The sequence below is a fragment of the Aedes albopictus genome, chromosome 2 (assembly GCF_035046485.1).
Source record: "Aedes albopictus strain Foshan chromosome 2, AalbF5, whole genome shotgun sequence".
NCBI lineage: Eukaryota > Metazoa > Arthropoda > Insecta > Diptera > Culicidae > Aedes > Aedes albopictus.
The window spans coordinates 198,992,205-199,016,500 of record NC_085137.1 but is presented as its reverse complement, the minus strand read 5'-3'; the positions used below and the strand labels follow the sequence as shown (position 1 = coordinate 199,016,500).

At 38.4% G+C, this 24,296-nt stretch overlaps 3 protein-coding genes across 3 annotated transcripts in view; 1 reads left to right on the top strand and 2 right to left on the bottom strand.

Moving 5' to 3' along the window:
• Window positions 1-11,986, bottom strand: part of LOC109429439 (myosin-2 essential light chain) — a 40,787-nt gene extending 28,801 nt beyond the window's left edge. The window contains exons 1-2 of the mRNA XM_019705394.3: window positions 11,833-11,986; window positions 11,696-11,723 (exon numbers count right to left, since the gene is read on the bottom strand). Of these exons, the coding sequence (XP_019560939.1) occupies window positions 11,696-11,723; window positions 11,833-11,835 (31 nt within the window). The 5' untranslated portion in view covers window positions 11,836-11,986. The remainder of the gene's footprint in view (window positions 1-11,695; window positions 11,724-11,832) is intronic.
• Window positions 1,568-2,428, bottom strand: LOC115264905 (uncharacterized). Its single transcript, XM_029868956.2, has one exon. It carries the CDS (start codon window positions 2,233-2,235, stop codon window positions 1,603-1,605), a length of 633 nt encoding a protein of 210 aa, XP_029724816.2. The 5' UTR covers window positions 2,236-2,428; the 3' UTR covers window positions 1,568-1,602.
• Window positions 11,987-21,248: 9,262 nt separating the features above from the next.
• Window positions 21,249-24,296, top strand: part of LOC109429437 (F-box/LRR-repeat protein 20) — a 47,279-nt gene continuing 44,231 nt past the window's right edge. The window contains exon 1 of the mRNA XM_019705391.3: window positions 21,249-22,319. Coding sequence (XP_019560936.1) covers window positions 22,269-22,319 — 51 coding nt within the window. The 5' untranslated portion in view covers window positions 21,249-22,268. The remainder of the gene's footprint in view (window positions 22,320-24,296) is intronic.

Genomic DNA, 24,296 nt, shown 5'->3' with positions numbered 1-24,296 from the left:
AGGAAGGGGCCCCTCCCCCTGCCCCTCCTCACTTTAAAATTCGGTCAACCCCATTAAAAGATGTATATTCACGAGTTCTAAGATCTAACAGAGTTCCAACATCCTAGTCTCAACAACCATTAAAATATAGAGATTTGAAATTGAAAAAGGTACCCGGGTACCCTGCCGGCCACATAAGTGTTAATGGACGGCACGTCTCCGTTACGGGAGACCACGGCAACAGAGAAAACGACGACGCCAGTACAGCGGAGGACGAAAATGAACCAACTCCCACGCTGAGGGAACTTAAGGATGCCATTCATCAGCTCAAAACCAACAGAGCAGCTGGTAAGGATGGTATCGCAGCTGAACTCATCAAGATGAGCCCAAAAATGTTGGCCGCCTGTCTACACCGGTTGATAAGTCAAGATCTCGGACGTCGAATAGCTACCGGAGAAGTGAAAGGAAAGGGTAAATCTGCCCCATTCATGAGAAATGGCGACTATTTGGGATGTGAGAACTTAAGAGCGACCACTATTTTGAATGCTGGTTACAGTGCTATCCCAGATCATCTTCTGTCTTCTGTCATCTAAAACGAATGAGTTCGTAGGAAGTTATCAAGCCGGCTTCATCGACGGCCGGTCGACAACAGACCAAATCTTCACTGTACGACAAATTCTCCAGAAATACCTTGAATACCAGGTCCCAACATATTACCTGTTCATCGACTTTAAAGCGTCGATCGCACATAGCTATGAAGAATCATGGACGAAGCTGGCTAGACTGATTAAAGCAACGATGGACGGTGTGCAAAACTGCGTATGGGTTTTGGGTGAACAATCCAGTTCATTCTAATCTCGCTGGGGACTGCGACAAGGTGACGAACTTTCATGCCTACTCTTCAACATCGCTCTAGAAAGGTGTGATGCGACGAACCGGGCTTAACAGCCGGGGAACGATGTTCACAAAATCCGGTCAATTTGTGTGCTTTGCAGACGACATGTACATTATCGCCAGAACATTTGAAACGGTGGCAGATCTGTACACCCGCCTGAAACGCGAAGCAGCAAAGGTCGGACTGGTGGTGAATGACTCAAAAACAAAGTACATGCTGGTAGGCGAAATCGAACACGACCGGGTTTACTTTTCTAGGTAGTAATGTCACGGTAGACAGGAATATCTTAGAGATGGTGAAGGAATTCGTCAACCTTGGATCATTACTGACGGCAGACAACAATGTCAGCAGTGAAATTGGAGGCCGCATCATCAGTGGAAGTCGTTCCTACTACGGGCTCTAGAAGAAGCTGCGGTCTAAAAAGATTCACCCACGAACCATGTACAAAACGCTAATAAAACCGGCGGTCCTTTTCGAATACGAGATATGGACCATGCTCGAGAAGGACCTGCAAGTACTCGGAGTTTTCGTGCGACGCGTTACAGCCCTATCATGCAGTCTTAAACTCAATCCAGCACTTTACAGGATGTACATAAACAAGTTACGAATCGAATAAGCAATGTGGAGTAAAAACGATTTTTTTACCACGTTATTATGTAATACATCATGTTACATGTAAATGAAAAAAAAAACAAAAAATCAATCTTTTATTTCAGACCACTCACGCATCATTCATAACACGGTGTGATATGAAAGCCATACTTTCCGGGAAAATCATCCGATGAGCTGCGTCTGATAGTGTCCGTAAAAACCTTCCCCTCGTTCCAACCGCTTTTGTGTTGTTCGTCCGAAAACAGGTACTCCTTCGTAAACTGATTCATTATCTTGTAATAACCCCCTGGGTAGGTGAAGTGCCACAGCGAGTATATCGTCAGCACGGGATGGGTCACAATCTGACGGTTCGTAAATTCCACGATTTGATGCGACACAACCATAAACTCCGAGGACAGGATATTCTGCAAGGCCAAAGGTACATCTGCTGTGTTGCTCACGTTCCTCCATGGGTAGAAAATTTTCCAGAATGCCGTGTGCGAATAGTTGGGCTTAGCCGTCTTGTAATGGGAAACGTCGTGAAAAACATACCGACTGCCTTCGATGACTACATCCGAAGTGAACAGCAATCCTTTACTGTAGACACTTTTGATGTATACACAATTGGCGTTTGTCTTCAAGTAAGGATCCACTTGAACCGGAATGATTTTCCGACAAGGACACGTGCATGGGTCAAACGATTGCTGGGCTTTTATGCCCACTAGGGCACAAATAATCAGGAGGAGCGAGTAATACGGCACGAGAGACATTGCTAAGTTGAAGTTTGAATGCACAAACCTAACTGTACACGAAGTGGTATTAATCGGTCAGTAAAAAAGCGATTTGCCGATTACAGAGGAACGAATAGTTTTTGATAAGCTTTTGCGATGGTAAGACTGCATGTCGTAAATCAATTCAGATATGTTCATTATGCATAGAATCAGCAGGTTGGATACACTGCCGTTCTATGCCCGATTGTCCCATGTTATATGGGAACCCCATATAACATGGGACAGTTATGCATATAACGGCAGTACAGGGCATTACAAAAATATAAAATGTACATTGCTAGGTAACTTATACATTGATTCGGAGACGAATTACAGAGCGATTACAAAGTTTTTGTTTAATGCCGATTAAATCCCATTCCAGCGGGTGTATTTTCACCGGGATACAGTAGTTCATATTCCTGGACATCAGCTGTACCTATTGGAATAGGGAGTAATCATGTTTCTTCGACAACACAGTAACTCAAATTTAGCAGGCACAGCATCAAATTAGGCAAGAAATCATGATACCAACCACGTTGTTTGTACCATTTCATTGCACAAACGGAGAATTTATCATCTCACCATACAAAAATCCAGCTCATTAACTTCAATCTAGTAATTCTTTACGCTTGAAAACGATACATCTATTATTTTTTTTGAAGGAAATAAAATACATGACTTATTGTAAATACATCAGGGTATCCACTACTTGGACGGGTTGATTTGAAGCGGTTCACTATTATCGCCAACTTGAAGATATCAATCCTCAAACTATTATAACTGTTAAGAAAACTGTTTCGCAGTTCGGCTGGCTAGTAGCCCGGTACACGGTTTATATGGGAAAATATAAAAAATGGAAAAACTCAAACTCCTGTATACTTTTTGAGCACCATTTTGGTCCCATATCAACTGTGCAAAATTTCAGATCGATCGAAGAAACTATATTTTAGCGCCCGGCATTCTTAGTTTTTCATACGATTTACTATGGGGAATATTTACTTCTTCAAAGAAAAATCGCTTGAGGTCACCCATTGATCCCTAAAAATAAATCGTTGAATGATTTCTGTAGATAACTTCAAGGGGAATCAGACCTACGAAGACCGCAAAGCGATGCGACATTTGTGAAAAAAGTTATTAAGCCTTTCCCGACCGATAAAATGACGAGATTTTATTATTTATTGTTATTCCTTACATGTTAAACAGCGTTGGCATGCCATTCGGTTTTCAGTCAATAACTTTTTCCACATACCTTAGATCGTTTTGCGGCCTTCAGAGGGTTTGTTCCTCGTAAAATTTGCAACAGAAATCATTCATCGATATATTTTTAGGGGTTAAGGGGCAATCTGTGGCGATTTTTCTTTGGAAAAGTGATTTTCCCCATAGTAAATCGTATGAAAACTTAAAACGGCTGGCGCTAAAATATAGTTTCTCCGATCGAGCAGAAATTTTGCACAGTTGATATGGGGCCAAAATGGAACTCAAAAAATGTACAGGAGTAAAATGTATTTTTGTGTCCCACGCTACTGGCTAGTCCGTTAACTCGACTAAAAGAAATTTATTGTTAGAATCATCATCAATTCATGTGTTTGTTAACTTACAAATTAGTTTTCCTTATTAGAAGGTACGATACGAGTTCAATTTGCCCTTGCCCTTGCAAATTGTGAGGTTACCTATATGGATAATTTTAGTTCATCTAAGTAATATAATTTTCAATATTGTATGACATACGCTTACTATGGCGGTAACGTAACGATAAATAACAAATTCCGCAGGTATGGAAACAATCCGTATGGCTAGAAAAATAGGCTAATAAACATGTTTATAAACTGTTAATTCAATTTAGTTGCTTTGAAATTCACTAGGATTAAATCCAGTACAATAATTTACACGAACCTATAAATAGTGAATTCAACTGTAATAACAAATAGTTTTTAACTAAATTATCAATTCACTTGATTTTATATCTTTTTATACACGATATTCTTCAACAATTCCATTAGTTCAACACGTTGTTGTAGCATGTAGTTTGTTGTTGATCTCGAAGTAGCTATATCATTGTCAAGCTGTCACATCTACCTACATTGTTTTCTCCGGACAGCCATAGACAACGTGACTCTATTGAGCGAGGTGATTTCTCAAAGGGTCTCTCGCTATAAATCCGCAACAATAACTGATTTAACATAGCAAAAGAAATTTAAAACGATTGTTTTATATGAAAAGGTGTTGATATATTGTCAGTGTTTTTTTTTATAGATTCAGAAAAATTGTAAGTTCCAATTTTCAGACGGTTGAGTTCATAAATTACACTCTCTACTAGAAAGAAGTTCGAAGAAGGATGAACGAGGAGATCGCTGCACATTTGGGGGAACCCACAAGCCGGAAGTGTCCGGCGAGCACAGCATGTTACGAGAATGTAGGACATCATTCCGGCAAATTTGAGGCTCTAAACTGATCCAGTTGGTACAAGAAAGTGTGTAGTTTAAAGGGCATTGTAGGTGGAACTGCAACTGCAGTCGACTACACAGATCGATCGGTACGGTGGCACCGGATCACATTGAGATGGGATGAATAAGATGTCTAACACGGGCCTATTATCTCTCCCAATGGTGTACTTCAGATACTACAAAATCGTGTACACAAAGGCACGTGTTCGTAATCGTGACATCCAGTGTATCAAAGCTATATTATGTGGTCGCTGTCAATCCTTTAGAAATTCTCTGGACTCCGGATTTTCCGAATACAAAGTTTTTTTTTTAGCCTCAATAACACGATAGCCCTAAATAACACTAGCCTGAAAATCACTAGCCCGAATAACACTAGCTCGAATGCCACAAACCCGAATGTCTCAATCCCGAAAAACACTGACTAGCCTGAATGCTAGAAAACGCATCTTGAGGAAAACTGATCACCAATTTTAAAGCCTGTATCCACAATAATCGGGACACAAAAATACAGCTGTAACTCTGCAATAGATACATTAAAATTACTCAAATTTTGTCTAATAATATCTTAAGATGTGTTCATTTCACATGCAAAATTTCATGTGAATCGGTGCAGTACTTTTTGTTGTAGCAACAAGAGTAAAATGTGTGCCATTGAATTTTGTACAGCCCCTAGTATTGCTTGTCAGCGCTGTAACTTTTGAATTTGGCAAAGGAAATGGCTGAAATTTTGATCACAAACCTCTCAATCTACATTTGTTGCATAGGAAAAATAAAAAAAAAATCGATGCACTATAAACAATTTTATAGTCGAAACATGTATTGGAACTGAACGTGATTTTAGCCCCTCAGACAGCAGTTAGTCAGCACCCTTTATTGTTTCTATTGTACTATTGAAAGTACTATATCAATAATCATAAAATTTTGCAGGCATAATATACACATAATCAACTAGCTTCTGTGAAAATTTCATGAAAATTGGCTGAGAAATTCAAAAGTTATGAATAGGCAAAAAATGCACATGAAAAACACGATAAATTTTCACTAATACTAACCCCTATCAACACCAGTAGCTTTCAAACCAATTGATCAAAGTTGATGAAATTTTGCAAGAAAGTGTCTCTATAAGTATCATAACTGCTAACGAAAATTTATAATTATCATCACAGAACTTTGAACTGTAGTGTAAAAGAACCATCTAGTATGCGAATGAAAATTGATCATGATTGTACAAAATGCTTAAAACCACGTCTGTTGGTTTTTCATCCATAGATGAAAGTAATGCATCGGTTTTTATGAAATTTGGCATAAAAAATATTAAACATACACCAAAGAGTTCTCAATCAATTATTTGGCCAATTTTACCGATTCATTACAGAGCTACTGACGTACTTCTGTGTCCTGATTATAGCGGATACAGGCTCTATCTGAGATTTTTCCTTCTTTCAGTTATTGACAATTCATTGAAGATGTACAGGGGATGGCCAAAATGTTTGGGATAGGCAACTTTTTTTCTCCCACAAAACAATTCAACATGCTGTAACTTCTCATAGTAGAGTGCATCAAAAAATCTCAAATTTTGACTGTTTGTCAACCTATTATATGTTCATCATTGGTATAAATTTGGGCTCGATTGATTGATTTTTCGCGAAGTTAGAACCGTTCGGGTAAAACACTATTATTTAGACAACTGATTTTTGATCTGTCATATCTCGGAAACCAGTGAACCGAATTGAATGAATTTTTTAACGTTTATCAACAATATATTGATACTCAATACGACGTTATAAAATGTAATATTTTCTCACGGCGAATTAAGTTATACCGGATTGAAATTTTTACCCATATAGAGGAAAATAAGTCTAATTTACAATACCACACAAAAATTACTAAATGTGTTCTTCCTTCAATCTAAATAGGCTCCAATATATCTGATTAGAGATAACTTGAGAACAGAAGTGGAAAATCTTTGGATATCAACTCTAAAATTTATTGACATTGATGTAAAAAAATCATATTTTTTCGAGAAAAATCCAAAAAGTGTCAATCCATGATAACTTTTTTCAACGTTTAAAAAGTATATATGTTTTAATAGTTTGTAAAGCATTTACATATTGTTAGTGTACGTTCAAAATTTAATTCAATTCGGTTCACTGGTTTCCAAGATATGACACCTCAAAAATGAGTTGTCTGAAAAATAGTGTTTTACGCGAACGGTTCTAACTTTGCGAAATATTAATCAATCGAGCCCAAATTTGTACCAATGATGCACACATAATAGGTTGACAAGCAGTCAAAATTTGAGATTTTTTGATGCGCTCTATGAAAAGTTATAGCTTGTTGAAATTTTTTGTGAGAGAAAAAAAAGTTGCCTATCCCAAACATTTTGGCCATCCCCTGTATTACCGCAAATCTAATTACCATGATTAGCGCCATAATCAACTAATATATTCAGCAAAAGTGTTTCCTTCTTTGGAACATACGCAGTTCTTCCGTGTTGTATTGTTACCAAGATAGTGATGGGTGAGCTTATCAGATTCGAACGTGTGGTATTCGAGCTAGGGCCAACGATGCATTCGGGCTAGTGTCGTTCGGGCTAGTGACATTCGAGCTAGTGTTATAGAATTCTTTCGAACAGAGAAATGGTAGCACGTACGTATCTGTTGCAAAAGAAGACCAGATGAAAAAAATCAAAGACCTTGCCACAAAGATAACTCACCAATTGGGAGAAAGCCTGCTTCTCAGCTTAGTGTTCTATGAGTACTTCCACAGCTATTAACTGAGAATTTCATCTGCCAATGACCATTTTGCACGTGTATACCGTGTGGCAGACACGAAGATACTTCATGCCCAAGGATATCAATGAAATTTACTTTACGAAAAGTTCCTGGATCGACCGTGAATCAGTCATGCCGAATACCCGTGCGTTTACTGTATCGGCTATATGGGCCCAGCAGGACATAACTAGCAAAGACAGCAATATTGAGGCTCTAATCCAGCGAATTGACGCCAGAGACCAAGAAATAAAAAACGCGACGCCACCAGGATCGAACAGCTTGATTCTCTCCTACGTTTAAAGATGAAAAATGTTATCTGTTGCTAATGAATATGGAACAATACAAGACCTCTTCCATAAATTCAAAGACCCGGAGTACCACCACCTCCTCTTGACGTAACGTTCAAACTAGGAGTGTTATATGAGCACTAGACTGGCCCAAATATAAAAATGTCGGAAAGCACCCCCTACAATGGTGCCTTTGGGTAAGTAGAATTACATGTGAAAAAATCAGCTTCGTAAAAAAACGGTTTTCAGGTTTTCAACCCAATTATATGGGAAATTAGATGACCTCCAATCTATCGTTCAATAACATCGGTTGATCGTGCTCGATTTGGCTCAAAATGAAGAAAATAGCTGTTGATACTCTTGGGAACTACTTTGTAGAAGATCATACTACGCTAAAACTTAAGCTAATTGCGGTTTCCGCCAACGAAAAGAGGCTGAGGATTTGGACCCTCGTTTACTCATGAATGTTTATTTGAAGCACGTGTTTAATCGTCCAAATCATGCGCGCGAAATCATAGGCGATTATATATTCCTTCCTATGCCTATTCCTTATATGGAGGAAATGAAGAAAACTTTCAGAAGAATATCGTAGCTGAAAACTAAACGTCAAAAGAATAAATGTCCCATTACACATGACAAATATTTAGCCAAACAAGCTCAACAGAAGGTCAACACAACGTGAATCATGGCAATTTTAGATGAATGTCGTAAAAGATGACAAATATTTGGCATTACGACAAGCAGTCTAATGGCACCTTAATGAAACTTTGCGTAACTCGAAAATAATTAATGTCGAATGACGAGATAATGATCGACGGAGCTCGAAACATCAAAAGCTATAGTCCAGTTTTCCCAGTCCGTAATCACACCACAGAAATTCAAGATCTCATAAATCTTTGTTCCATCCTCCTTATTCGAAGAAGAACGCTTTGCGAAACAATAGGTACGACTGGGAAGAAAACAACTACATAAATAACAGTACTAGATATGTGCTTCAACACTCAATCTTAACAAAAAAAAAACCTACGACTAACAGCAACTCGAATCAGAACAGCCGAATAGCGACAATAGCGTACATGCATCTGGAACCTGTTAACAATACCAGCATCGATGAATTTTTATTTGTATCCATTGAAAAGCATGTTAGATTTCAATATTTATGACGTATAACGCATTATTGTATGAAGAATTTCAAGTTCAAATTAGAGGGATTCCTATCCCACATGCAAGCTCTTCTTGGCTAACTGGATGATATTTCTTAAGAGGAGATTGCAGCCCCTACTCATTGCCGATGTTGGCGCGCGAGAAACCAACTGGCAACACGGATCAATCCTGATTTGACAGGCGGTCGTGGATACTACCTACCTCCTGAGACGTCATTCTGTCATCGTGATAGATCGTAATGACTAAGCATTATTATGCATTGTATCTGAACTGATTTATTTATATTGAATATCAAAAGTAATCGAATTTGTAAAATTAGTTTAAATTTATTAATATTGTTTGCCGGTTCACGAATTAGAAATATGTAGGTATTAAGGTACGAACAAGTGATTGAATTTATATGAACAATATTTTCGTAGGTAGCCTATAGGCAGCCGTTACACCTACTAGTGGAGAGAATTTATATAGCCCAAGCTGATAGTACTATACAGTAAGCTAGATCTCGACTGCTTAAATACGTGCATATTACGACCTTAAATTTAGTTTCAGGAGGTCTAGCAGACCGAATACTTAAGGTTGATATTAGGATAGGACATTCGGAAAGTCCACTGAATTGTAAGTAGAGTAGCTACGATCTTATCCATGTTCCTTTCCATAACCGCAAACATATTTTCAGCTTTGAAGCACCTTCTAATAAACCGCTTTCGAACATCAGTGCGAACTTTTTGTCCTGTATCAACAGCCGATGAGGGTCGTCGATGACAGGGAAGCTCTCCCCCTCAGAACTACGCGAAATCAAGGCCAAAACTTGAAAAAAAAGAGAGCAGAAATTTACGTTCCTGGAATTTCGCTGGCGATGGGACCTATCCTACGGTGTTTCAAACAGAGATTCTTGCTATTTTAAAATGCACAAATATTTGCCTTGAGAGAAAATACAGATATTTAAATATTTTTATTTTTGCAGATTGTTAAGCAGGCACTTCTATGCTTGTCTAGCAGTGCATCCTTTCACTGCGACTGTTGTGCCGAGGGAGCTCAGTAAACTTGTACTGGGTTTTAGGTCACTGTGGCATTGAAGGGAAAGAAATGGCAGACGAGCTGGTGTCAGTGGTGTCGAGTGGTGTCAGTTTACAGTTTGCTGGCCCAGAACCATTCTGCGGAATAGTAAACTGTACGATAGAAAGAAATGAAACTGACATGCTGAGCTGAACAGAAGGTGATATCACAGACACATCACATGTCTGTGGTGATATCCAATCTGGTGGATGTCAAAAATTACAATCAGTAGTCAAAACTATTCATCACACCAAATGCTTCTAGAACCAAAACGCTCTTAGAGCTCAACAGGAGAATTCTGTGTACATACACTGAACTTTGCCCGAGCAGGTGACTTGAAAAATATTGGCCAGATTTAGAGTGATATCTTTGGTTTCTGTAATACGACGGAACGTGAAACCTCGGAACATCTGCTTTGCAGTTATGGTGCTCTATACACCGCAGGCACATCGTGCATTGCGTCACATTAGGTTTGGTCATCTGTACACTTAGAGCACCTTTAACGGTGCGCTTCTATACCCCGTTTGGCAGCCCTCCATCATTGCAGCAAACTTTACCGGTCGCTGCTGGATGCGCTCGTAAAATAGTAGCGCTATGGGTGGGTGACCAAATATAGTAGCGGGACAGTTGCGCTGCTAAAAATTCGATGGGAATATGACAGCTCTCCCGATACGAATCAGGGTGACTAATTTGATTGCTACCGGTGTGGAAAAGGGTGGTTAAGTCAAAATGGTAGCGCTGCGCGGGTTGCTCGAATAGTAGCCGCCGTTAATGTTGCTCTTAGCTCCTAAAGTTTGGTCCCGTACATAAAAGGTAACAACCTATTGGCAGCAAGGATGGGAACACTCACTTGCAAAGAGTTACACTCACTTGGTGTTTTCTCAGCTCAGAAGCGTGCAATCAAGAAACGGTGTATGGACGACTTTTAGCTTGTGGTTTTGTCTAAAAGTTTGCCGAATAGAGTATGGGTCGCACATGCATACCGAAGTCGTGAGATAGCTATGGAGGCAACTCTCCACGAGGTGAATGTAAATTACACTCACCTCGTGGAGAGTCGCTTTCATAGCTCTGTCACGGCTTTGGTATGCATGTGCGACCCATACTCTATTCGGCAAACTTTAAGACAAAACCACAAGCTAAAAGTCGTCCATACACCGTTTCTTGATTGCACGCTTCTGAGCTGAGAAAACACCAAGTGAGTGTAACTCTTTGCAAGTGAGTGTTCCCATCCCTAATTGGCAGATATAGAAAACGCTAATTGAAATCAATGCTGATATCAAAAATACCACTTGACCAAAAAAGGTCGTGAATCGTTCCGTATTTCAGATGCCTTCTTGTACTAAGCATTATCTAAACGAATTTCAAGTTTATATATAAAATTTAAAAAATAAATAAATAAATCAGACCTAGAAGAAATATGTGACTATTTTGCGAGCATTTTCAAATCAAGAAAAAAAAACTTTGGTAACAAAAAATTGTGATCCGAATTTTGATTCCTTTTTGATCGGCATTATAATTTTAATGCTCGAATTGTTGGGTTGACCCCAATTTGCCCTACACTCATATAGCTTGGTAGGTGACGTCATAAATGAAGAATTTGGTGGGCTTAACTTCCCAAACAGGATGTGATTTTTGGTGCATTTTTTTCGGTTTTCCACTTGAAATGCACATGAAATTTTCGGCGTTTCAACAAATGTAGCGTATTTCCGGTAAATGCAACGTAAACGATACTTACCAGCCAGTTGATCTTCAGTGAAATTTGTCTACGGGAAAGAAACACAAAGACCAACATGAGAAAAAGATGAATCACACGAAATGCTTGGAATAAAGCACTCAATCCAATAAATTGGTAATGTTTTCGTTGATACTTACCATTTTGACTCAATGAATGATTGCAGAAGATACACAAAAGATCAAAATTCGGCACTTGAATGGATTTTGCACAACTGAAGCCCGATTGAATGCGACGCAAGCGAACGATTCCAGAAATTTTTGTCCAGAACGACCTGACAGATGGATGGGTGGTGGTGCGCGAGTGATGAGTCAAAAAGTTTCGTTAAAAACCTAGCCGCTTTTACGGGGGGCTTTCCGATGCGTCCTAACAAAATACCAAGGTAGCTACAATGCAGTCTATTTTTGAATTGGCTTCTTTAGCGGTGTTGAGATAATTCCATATTCGGAATCTGCATACAAAACTGAGCCGAAATCCAAATTTTCATGAATTTTGGTGCCCGGGAACCTACTTAAAAATCAGTTTGAAGTTTGTATGGGAGCGATTTGTTGAATCACCCCTCGTCGCATTTTGTACTGGGCGGAGCTGTCAAGCAGTTGGCCAGCTGTCAAAAGGTGATTTCGAAAAATCTCTTCGAAAGCGATTTTAGGTATCAAAATGAAGTTCAAAAAATCTGAAAAAAATCATGGTGGTTCAGAAAAAGGTGCTCTTTTGTATAAAATCAAAAAATCAATACATTTTTCTTAATTTAAAAACCCAATTAATTTAAGTTTGCAATGCAAAAAAAGCCTATTATATATTCAGCTTTTTACGCTGACCATAAAACAACTGGGGGTGATTCATGTTTGACATTTCTTGTCGACCGATTTTATGGTTTCCAAGGTTTGATCTTGGTAGGCCAAGATTTCAGTTTGTTGATTAAACTGTCAATAATTTTCACTTTTGTTTTGCAGCCGCTTTTTCTTTGTAAAGTATTTCCAACGTATAGATTTTTCAATACATTTACAAAAACTATTTTCTCAACCATTTTAGGAAATCAGGAAGATGCTCCATTAAGCCCCATTATAATGATTTTTTTTTCAAAATGCGCCCGAACGATTCAATTTTGTGCTGTAAATGATTTGGTAAAAAGACTCAGTGATGCATAGTGCGGAGCTGTGGATCCATTATAGAATTTGTTGCACATCGATTAGGGTGCGTGTACCAATTATGGCACTACCTAAGGAAAGCTATTTATACAAAAATAACGAGAAGACCAACAAATGTCATCAATTAGTTAAAAGACAGCTTAGTTTCCATACTTTACAGGAAAAATATAGAAACGGCGCCAAAACTACTTTTAGTATTGATTACAGCGTGTGCCAATGATAGGAACCCTGTAACAGTTATGGTTACATTTTTTAAGTTCGGTTCCTTTTCGCACTATTTGCATGCATTCCTTATGGGGTTAGCCATAACTGGTACACTATGGCGAAAAAGGGTGCAAGGAAGCCGAAATTTTAAGAAAAATGCTTTATTTCTACCATGATTTGAGGAAAATGTGGAGTTTAAATGAGTGCGACTATCTTTTGTGAACGTGATCTGTTATTCACAAATTTTTTCTTGTTGATTTACATCGTTAAAGGGTGAAAATTAACTATAGCGAATAATTGGTACTATAGCCATAATTGGTACACTTACCCTATACTGAATTCTCTTGAAGTCACCCAGAACTCCTACCAAATTCTCAGATTCTCTCTCGGAAATCATCTCTAATCCCTTCCTGGACCATGGGGTAGGTAATTCCTTCCAAAAAAAAACTGGCGGATTATCTCCCATTTTTAATAAATTTCGCCTGACTTTTTTCTAAGCTCGTAACTGGATTTACCTCGGAACGACGTAGCATTTTAGATAGGGAACTCGACTCCTCAATAAGCATAAAAATTATTCCTTCAGATTCAATACAAAACTTTTTGTTAGATTTGTGTGACCTTAGAATAGAACCAGAGATGGCATTTCACCGTAGCGATTCACTGGGGCGTCAGTTTATCGACCACACTGGGGATAGGAACATTTTTCATCACACCAAGAAGCCAGTTTCTCTTGTTTTGGGAGGTGGGTAGACCAAGCGCTAGTGTGTGCTCTTGCTCGTTCGCCTTGGATCGAGTGTGGCTCACTCTTTCGCGAGCATCGCTCTCGCGCGCTCTCCCGTGTTTTCACCCAGCAGTCACCGAATCATCACCATGGTGTCACCGGGGCGAGAACTCTCCGGTGTTTCACCGCAGCGCGCACTCTGGCGCAAAAACCTCACTGCAGCGCGCACCCGGGTGATTTTTTATACTTTCACCGGAGAGAATTTTAAATCGCTCTCACCGCACTGTTGTGTGGCTTAGTGCTCAGGGAGCAAAGAGATTTATTTCTACCCACCAAGCTTGCGCGCATCCGAATCGCAGTGGTGGATCCACATATAAGAGACGGGCTCCTGTTGAGATGTACAGCGTGAGTGGTGTATTTTATATTTCTCTTTCCTACACTGAGGATGTGGACATCTCTGAATAGAACAATGTTAATGACTGCCAATGCGGCAGTTCGAAAGTGTGCATACGTTCGGTACTGTCACATCGTAGCTAGGCCATGAGCTAGGCCCTTGACAAACCTTCAACGTCAACATTTCCTAAGACTAACTCTCGTGTTATTTTTAAAATATTTCCGCTCAACGCTTAGGAATTCATAGTTTGTGGCCGATCTCCAAAACAAATCATTCCTGGCTGGAACCTGGATAAATTTTGTTCCGACCTCCGATCCATAATCCCAGAAATATTTTAGAATAGATTTTATGCCCTCTCATATGTTTTGACTGCGCGTCGAATTTGCTCATCCTAAAATGGACAAACAAACGGTCAAAATATTAAATATTAATAAAAGTATGCTCACAATTTTCGTGAAAGAGAAAATATTCGCCATTCCTTGTCAACATTTAAAATGTTCATCAACATGAAGATTGCTTTGATCGAAAAATTAAAAATTATATACCGCATTTAGTTCACCACTGGACTGCGCACTGGGTCTTCATAAGTGCGGGAACGTAAATAAAACTGCGCGATTGCATAAAATTAAATTGATGTCTTCGGCGCACTAATGCTTCGATGTATGATGAATAAGTGCTCTGAAGACACCAAGTCGATTGGATGCAATCGCGCACTTTTATTTGCATTTTCGCACTCTTGAAAACTAGTGCGATAGTCCAGTGGTGAACTAAATGCGCTATAGTGTCGGCAAGATACGTCAGAGATGGGTTATTCGCTTTAGTCGAAATTTCTTTTTTTTTTCATTCCCAACTTTTGTCGTGATCTTGGCATGTATCTTGACATTACAAAACTTGACGAGGACTGACAGATGAAACATATCGAAAGAAAATATTTTTAATGTGTCGTGTTTACTTTTGCGGGAACGGCCCACACAAAACGGCTCTTTGTCGCTCGACTAACGGGATTTTCTCGATTTTCTATTTCGGCTACGACACTAAACATCTCCAAGCGCGCCTTCGTAATTTTGTAACGGTATCGTGAGTGGAAAAAAAGAAAAACAGTATGTAAATATTAGTGATAGTTTTTTATGTGCCTTATTCGCGGATCAAGTTTTGTGTCGGATACTGAAGATTCCGATTGTGAGTCTAATTAGCATTACTCGGATGATCACGGAAGCTTGCGATTGTAAACAACATTTTTGTCTGGATTTTGTTATAATAATACGCCATTGAATGCATGGCAGCGGTGTAATCCAATTATGTGGAATTTTGCGATGACAAACAAAATAAAATGGATAATCGATAGTGAAATTATTTTCTCAAAATTCTATTTGTCCGCAGGAATTAGTGATGCTTTATACTTTTTGGACGAGCTAAAATTAAGACAATGTAATTAAAATAATTATGTTCAAACAGATCTTGAAGCATATTTTCTATGCTTAAAAGGCTACTTCGTAGTGCCACAACATTTCCAAAGTTGTGTTGGTTTTCCACCCACTTCGTTGTCTTTTTTCCCCACACTTGCTACAGTGAAGCTTCGTTTCATTCACTTCGCAAGTAAACCAAAACATCTCACAGCTGATTGATAATAATAAACCAACAACTTATATTAGTATGTGTTGCAAAAGTGCGAATGTGATTTCCCGTTGGGTACTCAATTCGTACATTCCTTCATTGAAAATTTCGTTCTCGAATGAACTTCAAACACACACTACACAAAATAGAGTATGTGGCCCTGTTGTGGAGGGCATTTAATTACACTACAGCAGTAGTTTACAGCATTTTGAACTCGGTAAGCCAGTGGCGTAGCCAGAAATTGTCTCTGGGAGGGGTTTTCAACGGTCAATGATACCTTTTTTGATTTGACACTTGCATTTCGTACAATGTAATGAGAAATTGTATTCGTAGTTTGGAAAAAGCGGCGCAGCCGAAAATTTTTTTTCGTCGCAAAGCGCTTTATACTGAAAATTTGTTCCACAAATTTTGGCTCTGGGGGGGGGGGTTTTAACCCTAAAACCACCCCCGTGGCTACGCCAGTGCGGTAAGCTGATGATCATTTTTAGTGTAGAATCGTTCCATGAGTTCGAAAACGTGTACTACCGTTCTATGCATAATTGTCCCATGTTGATAGGGATTCCCATGCGTAGGACGGCAGTGTAGGAAGAGTGCAAATTTTTCGACTTTACATACAAGGCTGTCGTTTTGAAATCATTTGTTCTTCTTCTTTGAAGCTCCTTTTTTTGTTTCCTTCATACATCTCTATCTCCATATTGAGCTGAAATTGTTACTGTAACTGGCTAAAGCCTGTATCTAATGTTTCACATGTATGCTGAGAAAATTTTTTTAATTGATTTTTCCTTAGTTAAAAAAATACAAATCTTCATTATATTATGGAAATTTTGCTCAAATTTAAGGAGATTGGCCTATATCACCAACATCTCGAATCCCACTAATTTGATGCAAAAAATATGTTCATATAATCGAAACATATTATAGCGCATTTAGTTCACCACTAGACTATCGCACTAGTTTTCACAAGTGCGAAAATGCAAATAAAAGTGCGCGATTGCATCCAATCGACATGGTGTCTTCAGAGCACTTATTCAGCATACATCGAAAAAAATAGTGCGTCGAAGACAGCAATTTGATTTGATGCAATCGCGCAGTTTTATTTACGTTTTCGCACTTATGAAGACTCAGTGCGGTGCGCAGTCCAATGATGAACTAAATGCGGTATGTATTCAGCTTTCTATTATTGCAAAAAGTTTGATAGCTCGATGATTGCAACGTAAAATATTTTTGATGATTTTTTCAGCACTAGTTGTACATACTACGAGTGCTGAAAAAACGAGTTTTGCAACGAGTCGCATACAAAATTCTATGCCATGTTTTTTACCCTTCTTACACCCATAAGAAGGGTATAAATATCGCTCGAAAAACCGACTTTCGATCCGAGGCCCGGAGGGCCGAGTCTCATATACCAATGAACTCAGCTCGACGAACTGAGCAAATGTCTGTATGTGTGTGTGTGTGTATGTGTGTATGTGTGTGTGTGTGTATGTGCGTTACAAAAAAAGTCACGCACGTTTCTCAGCCGTCTGTCAACCGATTTGAGTTCTCTTGGAAGCAAATGAAAGCTACTACATCCTAGTAGAACGCTATTGAATATTTTTTCGATTAGACGTTTGGTTACCGAGATATCTCTCGAAGAGTACTTATAAGTCATATTTCTAAACTTTTTAAGATTTTTGACCAAGTGTATCATAATAAATATTTCGGCCGTTTGTCAATCGATTTAAGTTCTCTTAGCACCAAATGAAAGCTACAGCATCCTAGTAGATCACCCAGAAATTTTATTTCGATTGGACATTTGGTTACAGAGATATCTTTCGAAGAGTACTTAGGATTTATACAACTAAACTTTTTGAGATTTTTGACCAATTGTATAATAATAAATATCTTAGCCGTCTGTCAACCGATTTCGGTTATCCTGGCACCAAATGAAAGCTACAACATTCTAGTAGAACCCTATACAATTTCATTAGGATTGGACGTTTGATTACCGAGATATCTTTTAAAGAGTACTTGGGAGTAATACAGGTTAACTTTTTGAGAGATTTTGGACCAAGGGTACCATAATAAATATCTCAGCCATATGTCAACCGATTTGGGTTCTCTAAGCACCAAATGAAAGCTACAATATCCTTGTATAAGGCCCTGAAATTTTATTTCGATTCGACATTTCATTACTGAGATATCTTATGAAGAGTATTTCAAAAAATTCTTTTTACCCTTCTTACACCCATAAGAAGGGTATAAATATCGCTCGAAAAACCGACTTTCGATCCGAGGCCCGGAGGGCCGAGTCTCATATACCAATGAACTCAGCTCGACGAACTGAGCAAATGTCTGTATGTGTGTGTGTGTGTATGTGTGTATGTGTGTGTGTGTGTATGTGCGTTACAAAAAAAGTCACGCACGTTTCTCAGCCGTCTGTCAACCGATTTGAGTTCTCTTGGAAGCAAATGAAAGCTACTACATCCTAGTAGAACGCTATTGAATATTTTTTCGATTAGACGTTTGGTTACCGAGATATCTCTCGAAGAGTACTTATAAGTCATATTTCTAAACTTTTTAAGATTTTTGACCAAGTGTATCATAATAAATATTTCGGCCGTTTGTCAATCGATTTAAGTTCTCTTAGCACCAAATGAAAGCTACAGCATCCTAGTAGATCACCCAGAAATTTTATTTCGATTGGACATTTGGTTACAGAGATATCTTTCGAAGAGTACTTAGGATTTATACAACTAAACTTTTTGAGATTTTTGACCAATTGTATAATAATAAATATCTTAGCCGTCTGTCAACCGATTTCGGTTATCCTGGCACCAAATGAAAGCTACAACATTCTAGTAGAACCCTATACAATTTCATTAGGATTGGACGTTTGATTACCGAGATATCTTTTAAAGAGTACTTGGGAGTAATACAGGTTAACTTTTTGAGAGATTTTGGACCAAGGGTACCATAATAAATATCTCAGCCATATGTCAACCGATTTGGGTTCTCTAAGCACCAAATGAAAGCTACAATATCCTTGTATAAGGCCCTGAAATTTTATTTCGATTCGACATTTCATTACTGAGATATCTTATGAAGAGTATTTCAAAAAATTCTTTTTTATTATTATATTCACTTGTTTGTTATCTTGCATTAGTTTTTCACCAGTCTATGGGAAATTATTTTTCAATAAATAATGCTGATCTCTCTCTCTCTCTCTCTTCTTGGCGTAACGTCCTCATTGGGACAAAGCCTGCTTCTCAGCTTAGTGTTCTATGAGCACTTCCACAGTTATTAACTGAGAGCTTCCTCTGCCAATGACCATTTTGCATGCGTATATCGTGTGGCAGGCACGAAGATACTCTATGCCCAAGGAAGTCAAGGAAATTTCCTTTACGAAAAGATCCTGGACCGACCGGGAATCGAACCCGTCACCCTCAGCATGGTCATGCTGAATACCCGTGCGTTTACCGCCTCGGCTATATGGGCTATATGCTGATCTCATACAAAGTGTATTCTAGCAGGTTATTGTTTTCAACAAAATTATAATTAACAAATTACAAATATACATGAATTTTATGAAAACTAACAATATGTTAAATTAAAGCTTTGAATTAATATATTGTGGGAAAATGCAAGAACCGGATAGCCAAAATAACTAGTTAATGCCAAAACTGATTAACTTAGTAGATATATCATTTTTGTCCTTTTTACACCATAACCATGAATACCAAGTACTTCGAAGCTAATTTATTCGACTGATTAAGAGATATTAGACAAAGTGCATCTCGCTGATTTTCTTATCCATTTGTTAATCGATTCAAGATTATTTGGCAGTTAACAAAAGATACAATATTCCAGAATATGAAAGCTATTTTTTTTAACATTTCATATAAGATTCTAGGAGGTGTCTGGCATTTTTGGTAAGTCCATGGTCTGGTGCTATTTTGGGAACCAATTCACTAGATGTCAAATCCACAATATTTTCTAGAACTTTTGGTCAATCACGCAAAATAAATTTGCTTAATACGCATAATTCAGCAATATTTTTAATAAGTGTAAGAAGGGTTCTGTTCACCATAGGTGTATTAAATCGGGTTTTTATTATTATATTCACTTGTTTGTTATCTTGCATTAGTTTTTCACCAGTCTATGGGAAATTATTTTTCAATAAATAATGCTGATCTCTCTCTCTCTCTCTCTTCTTGGCGTAACGTCCTCATTGGGACAAAGCCTGCTTCTCAGCTTAGTGTTCTATGAGCACTTCCACAGTTATTAACTGAGAGCTTCCTCTGCCAATGACCATTTTGCATGCGTATATCGTGTGGCAGGCACGAAGATACTCTATGCCCAAGGAAGTCAAGGAAATTTCCTTTACGAAAAGATCCTGGACCGACCGGGAATCGAACCCGTCACCCTCAGCATGGTCATGCTGAATACCCGTGCGTTTACCGCCTCGGCTATATGGGCTATATGCTGATCTCATACAAAGTGTATTCTAGCAGGTTATTGTTTTCAACAAAATTATAATTAACAAATTACAAATATACATGAATTTTATGAAAACTAACAATATGTTAAATTAAAGCTTTGAATTAATATATTGTGGGAAAATGCAAGAACCGGATAGCCAAAATAACTAGTTAATGCCAAAACTGATTAACTTAGTAGATATATCATTTTTGTCCTTTTTACACCATAACCATGAATACCAAGTACTTCGAAGCTAATTTATTCGACTGATTAAGAGATATTAGACAAAGTGCATCTCGCTGATTTTCTTATCCATTTGTTAATCGATTCAAGATTATTTGGCAGTTAACAAAAGATACAATATTCCAGAATATGAAAGCTATTTTTTTTAACATTTCATATAAGATTCTAGGAGGTGTCTGGCATTTTTGGTAAGTCCATGGTCTGGTGCTATTTTGGGAACCAATTCACTAGATGTCAAATCCACAATATTTTCTAGAACTTTTGGTCAATCACGCAAAATAAATTTGCTTAATACGCATAATTCAGCAATATTTTTAATAAGTGTAAGAAGGGTTCTGTTCACCATAGGTGTATTAAATCGGGTTTTTCATAATGCAACCCATTTGAGCTGCATAATGTTCATAATGCAATCCAAATGAGTTGCATTATGAACATTATGCAACTCTTTTTCATTATGCAACTCATTTCAGTTGCATAATGAGCCAGTACAGAAAAGTCATTATTGTACTGAAATGAGTCAGATAAAACTGAAATTATAATACTGAATTGCATAAAAGTAGTTTACAAAACCATAATAAAATTTTCCTGGTTTTCCTTTTATAAGTGTATCTTTATGTCTATAACACAATATGTAAAGGTAAAAACCAACAATTAGCAAAGAGAACTTTCAGTATAAGTTTTTGTTAATGAAAAAAAAAAAAGAATCATTAGCAAAATTTAAACGTTATTAGTTACGCAAAGAAAATGGATCCATTAAGATACAGAGCGTGGTGTCCCCACTGAAGAAATATGTGATTACTTTGTCATTTTGGTTACTAATTCAGTTACTAATCATAGAATGATTCTACATTGGCGACAGTTCCTCTAGCTTAAACTGCTATTTCATACACCAAAGCTCTGCATTCAATGGTATAATATAGCTAAAAGGATGAATGAACGGATGATAGCTCTGTCTGTATTTATGAATGAATAACGGGAACTCAATTGACAAGATGACAGTTCAAATCGAACCTCGGTGGTATGCACTGTCTAGCTGTTTATATGGTATGGATTGGGTAGCATTAAATCGGTCGTCTCATTCTGGCCTCCGAGGTAGATGTCTTCCGAGAGTGTTGGTTAGCTGCTTTGGATGTTTTTGTTATTGGTTGGGTGGGTTCTCGCGCGAACTGACTGAGGTCTGGCTGGTCTCGTTCGTTCTCGTACTAGTGGTGTACGAATAGCGTGATGCGAAGTGCTGCTCTGGGCCAGTTCAACTTCTCGAGCTGGCTGGTGATGAGGGTGATGGTATTCGTGAATAACAGCAGTACATCAGCAGCAGAGCAACAACAAAAAAGAAAATAAGCGGAGAGAAGAGAAAATAAAAAAATAAACTTCGCCATATTGAATTGCGAGAACTTGTGATAGGTTCGAATTTTTTCCCTGCCAGCAGAATAAAGAATCGGTTCCTGCTTCCTCCGAAGAAGGTTCAGTGGGGTACGGTTAGTGGAAGCTCAATCTATGCTGGTCCGGAATTCCGCGATGAAATTGACAAAGTGATTGTATCGGAATCATGCTCTAAGTGAGATTGTGGATCCAGTCTATACGTCGTAAAAATTAAAGAACATCAAGAGAAGATTGCCAGTAAATTAGTGTCTAGTGGAACATCGTTCTAAGTGATTGTGGCACAAAGAAAGTGCCAAGTTCTGAGGATTTCGAGTGTGATATAAGCTGGAGCGCTGGGGGCCAGACGGCTCCAAAATTACTCAGAAACGTCGATCTACGAGAAGGGCGAAGGCGCAGCAGCGGTGTAACATGAAAAGTGCAGACAAGATGAACCAAGTAGTATCCAGAAATAGATTCGAGGTTAGTAATGAAAATAAGATTATTAGATAAATTTTGTCCCATTGGGAGAGCCATTCCAGTCAAATTATCTGGTCCATTAGCCATGAAATACCAGAGCAACACCCAGTACCGTTTTGTAGCAGTTCAATGCATTTTCTATCATCCAGACGTATCAAGAAGACAACAATGTTCTCTCTCATATAAGAACAAAGAAACCCTTTCGAATCCTTTTCCTTTATCTGTTTTCTCTGGAATAACATTTCAATGAACTTCTGTAGAATGCGTTGATTCTCAAATTACATCATTTTCATCCTTTAAGGACATTGCTGCTCTACGACGCAATACTCAGGTATTGATATTAGCTGTTTTGTGGCTACCTTCCTTCCAGTTTCTTCCTCCTAGCCAGTATTCCATTAACCTTGCCTTTCCTACTCTACCCTCAAATCGTTATAGCTACAAGTGGAGAACCAAAAGAACTATCAGAAAAAAAGAAAAACATGGTGATTCTAATTGCCAGTTCATGATACTGCCGTCGCCATTCTTTGTATTGCTCTGATGGGCCCACAACGTTGTTTTGTTTGGTCTGGCGCACGCTGACCATGGTTCCTTCAATAGCACACATCAATCGACTCCCTCTTTTTGCCTGATTTTGAGCTGCTGCTCATTTGTTGCTTATTCTAATTGATACCACCACTCAACAACCGCGGTAGTACGTATATTCTTTGTCGTGGTTATTGAATATTCCTACGTTCTCGGTCATATCTCTGTGCAAGGTTTCGACGAGCACCGTTCATTATTTCTGCACTATATGTTCTGTTGCCGTCTGTGGCAACTGACCAGACCATCCTTCCTCGGTCGAACGCAACGCAAAACGCACACGCGGATGGCTTTGCGTTTGCCGTCCATGCCCACCGCTTCCCGGCAGATGTGTGTGCGTATTTAAATTGGGTTTCTTTTGTTTGGGAATATTTTCAAACGACGTAGCTATAAATCTCAACTCTCGATCCGAAGGCTAATTACAATTAAATCGGAACGATCGTATTTCAAGGACCAAATGCTATGAATAAAACGTAAATCGTCGAAATTAGTAATGTTGTTGCGACGACAACGGAAGCAAATTGTTTTATTTGCTATTTTATGCTATTATACTATAAAACATGTAAAACGAATGATATTTCAAATCAGTTACCAATTCTTGCCAATATTTGACAAACAATGTAATCGCATTGTTTCGGCTTATTTGACTATTATTTAAAAATTGTTTTGCTGATGGTGTAGTAAATAGTTGGTGTAATTGCCTCTCTCACCAGTCTCGGTCCAGGTTCAATCTTAGCTGGCGCCTGCGGCATTTCTGGGACTTGAATATTTGTTCACACGTTTCGTCTGAATCGATCTAAATCCGTTGGTCCCGGCTTACGCGTGAATGTGTTTGATCTGTAGGGAATCCGGTGTGTTTAGCATCAAAAACAGGCGGACGTCAAACTATAGGTGATGCCGAACGAGGTCGGTTGGACAGAAAAAAAGAAGATTAGATAAATCTAGACGAACATTTGAAAAGGGCCTATCTGCTTTTTGTATTTGTATTTTGTATTTGTATTTGTGAATTTTAACTTAATGCTAATTCTTCACACCTTCAAATGTATGTTAGAGTCGTTAGAATAGTTATTCATGCAACGAGTTGCAAAATGAAGATTTTTACAGCACGAGTCGTACATTTATCCAATCAGACTTGGCTGATACTCAGGTTGTTAGTCAAACAATTGTATTATGGTTCATAATGCAACCGAAATGAGTTGCATTATGAACCATAATGCAACTTTTTGGTTTAGTAAGGAAGAGTAGGCTATTCTGGTACTAGAACGGGAAGTACAAAATTAAATTTATAGTTCCGAATTGCAAAAATAATTAATAGTTCTTATGCAACGAGTTGCAAAATGAAGATTTTTACAGCACGACTCGTACATTTATCGAACGAGGCTTGCCAAGTATGCAACTCGT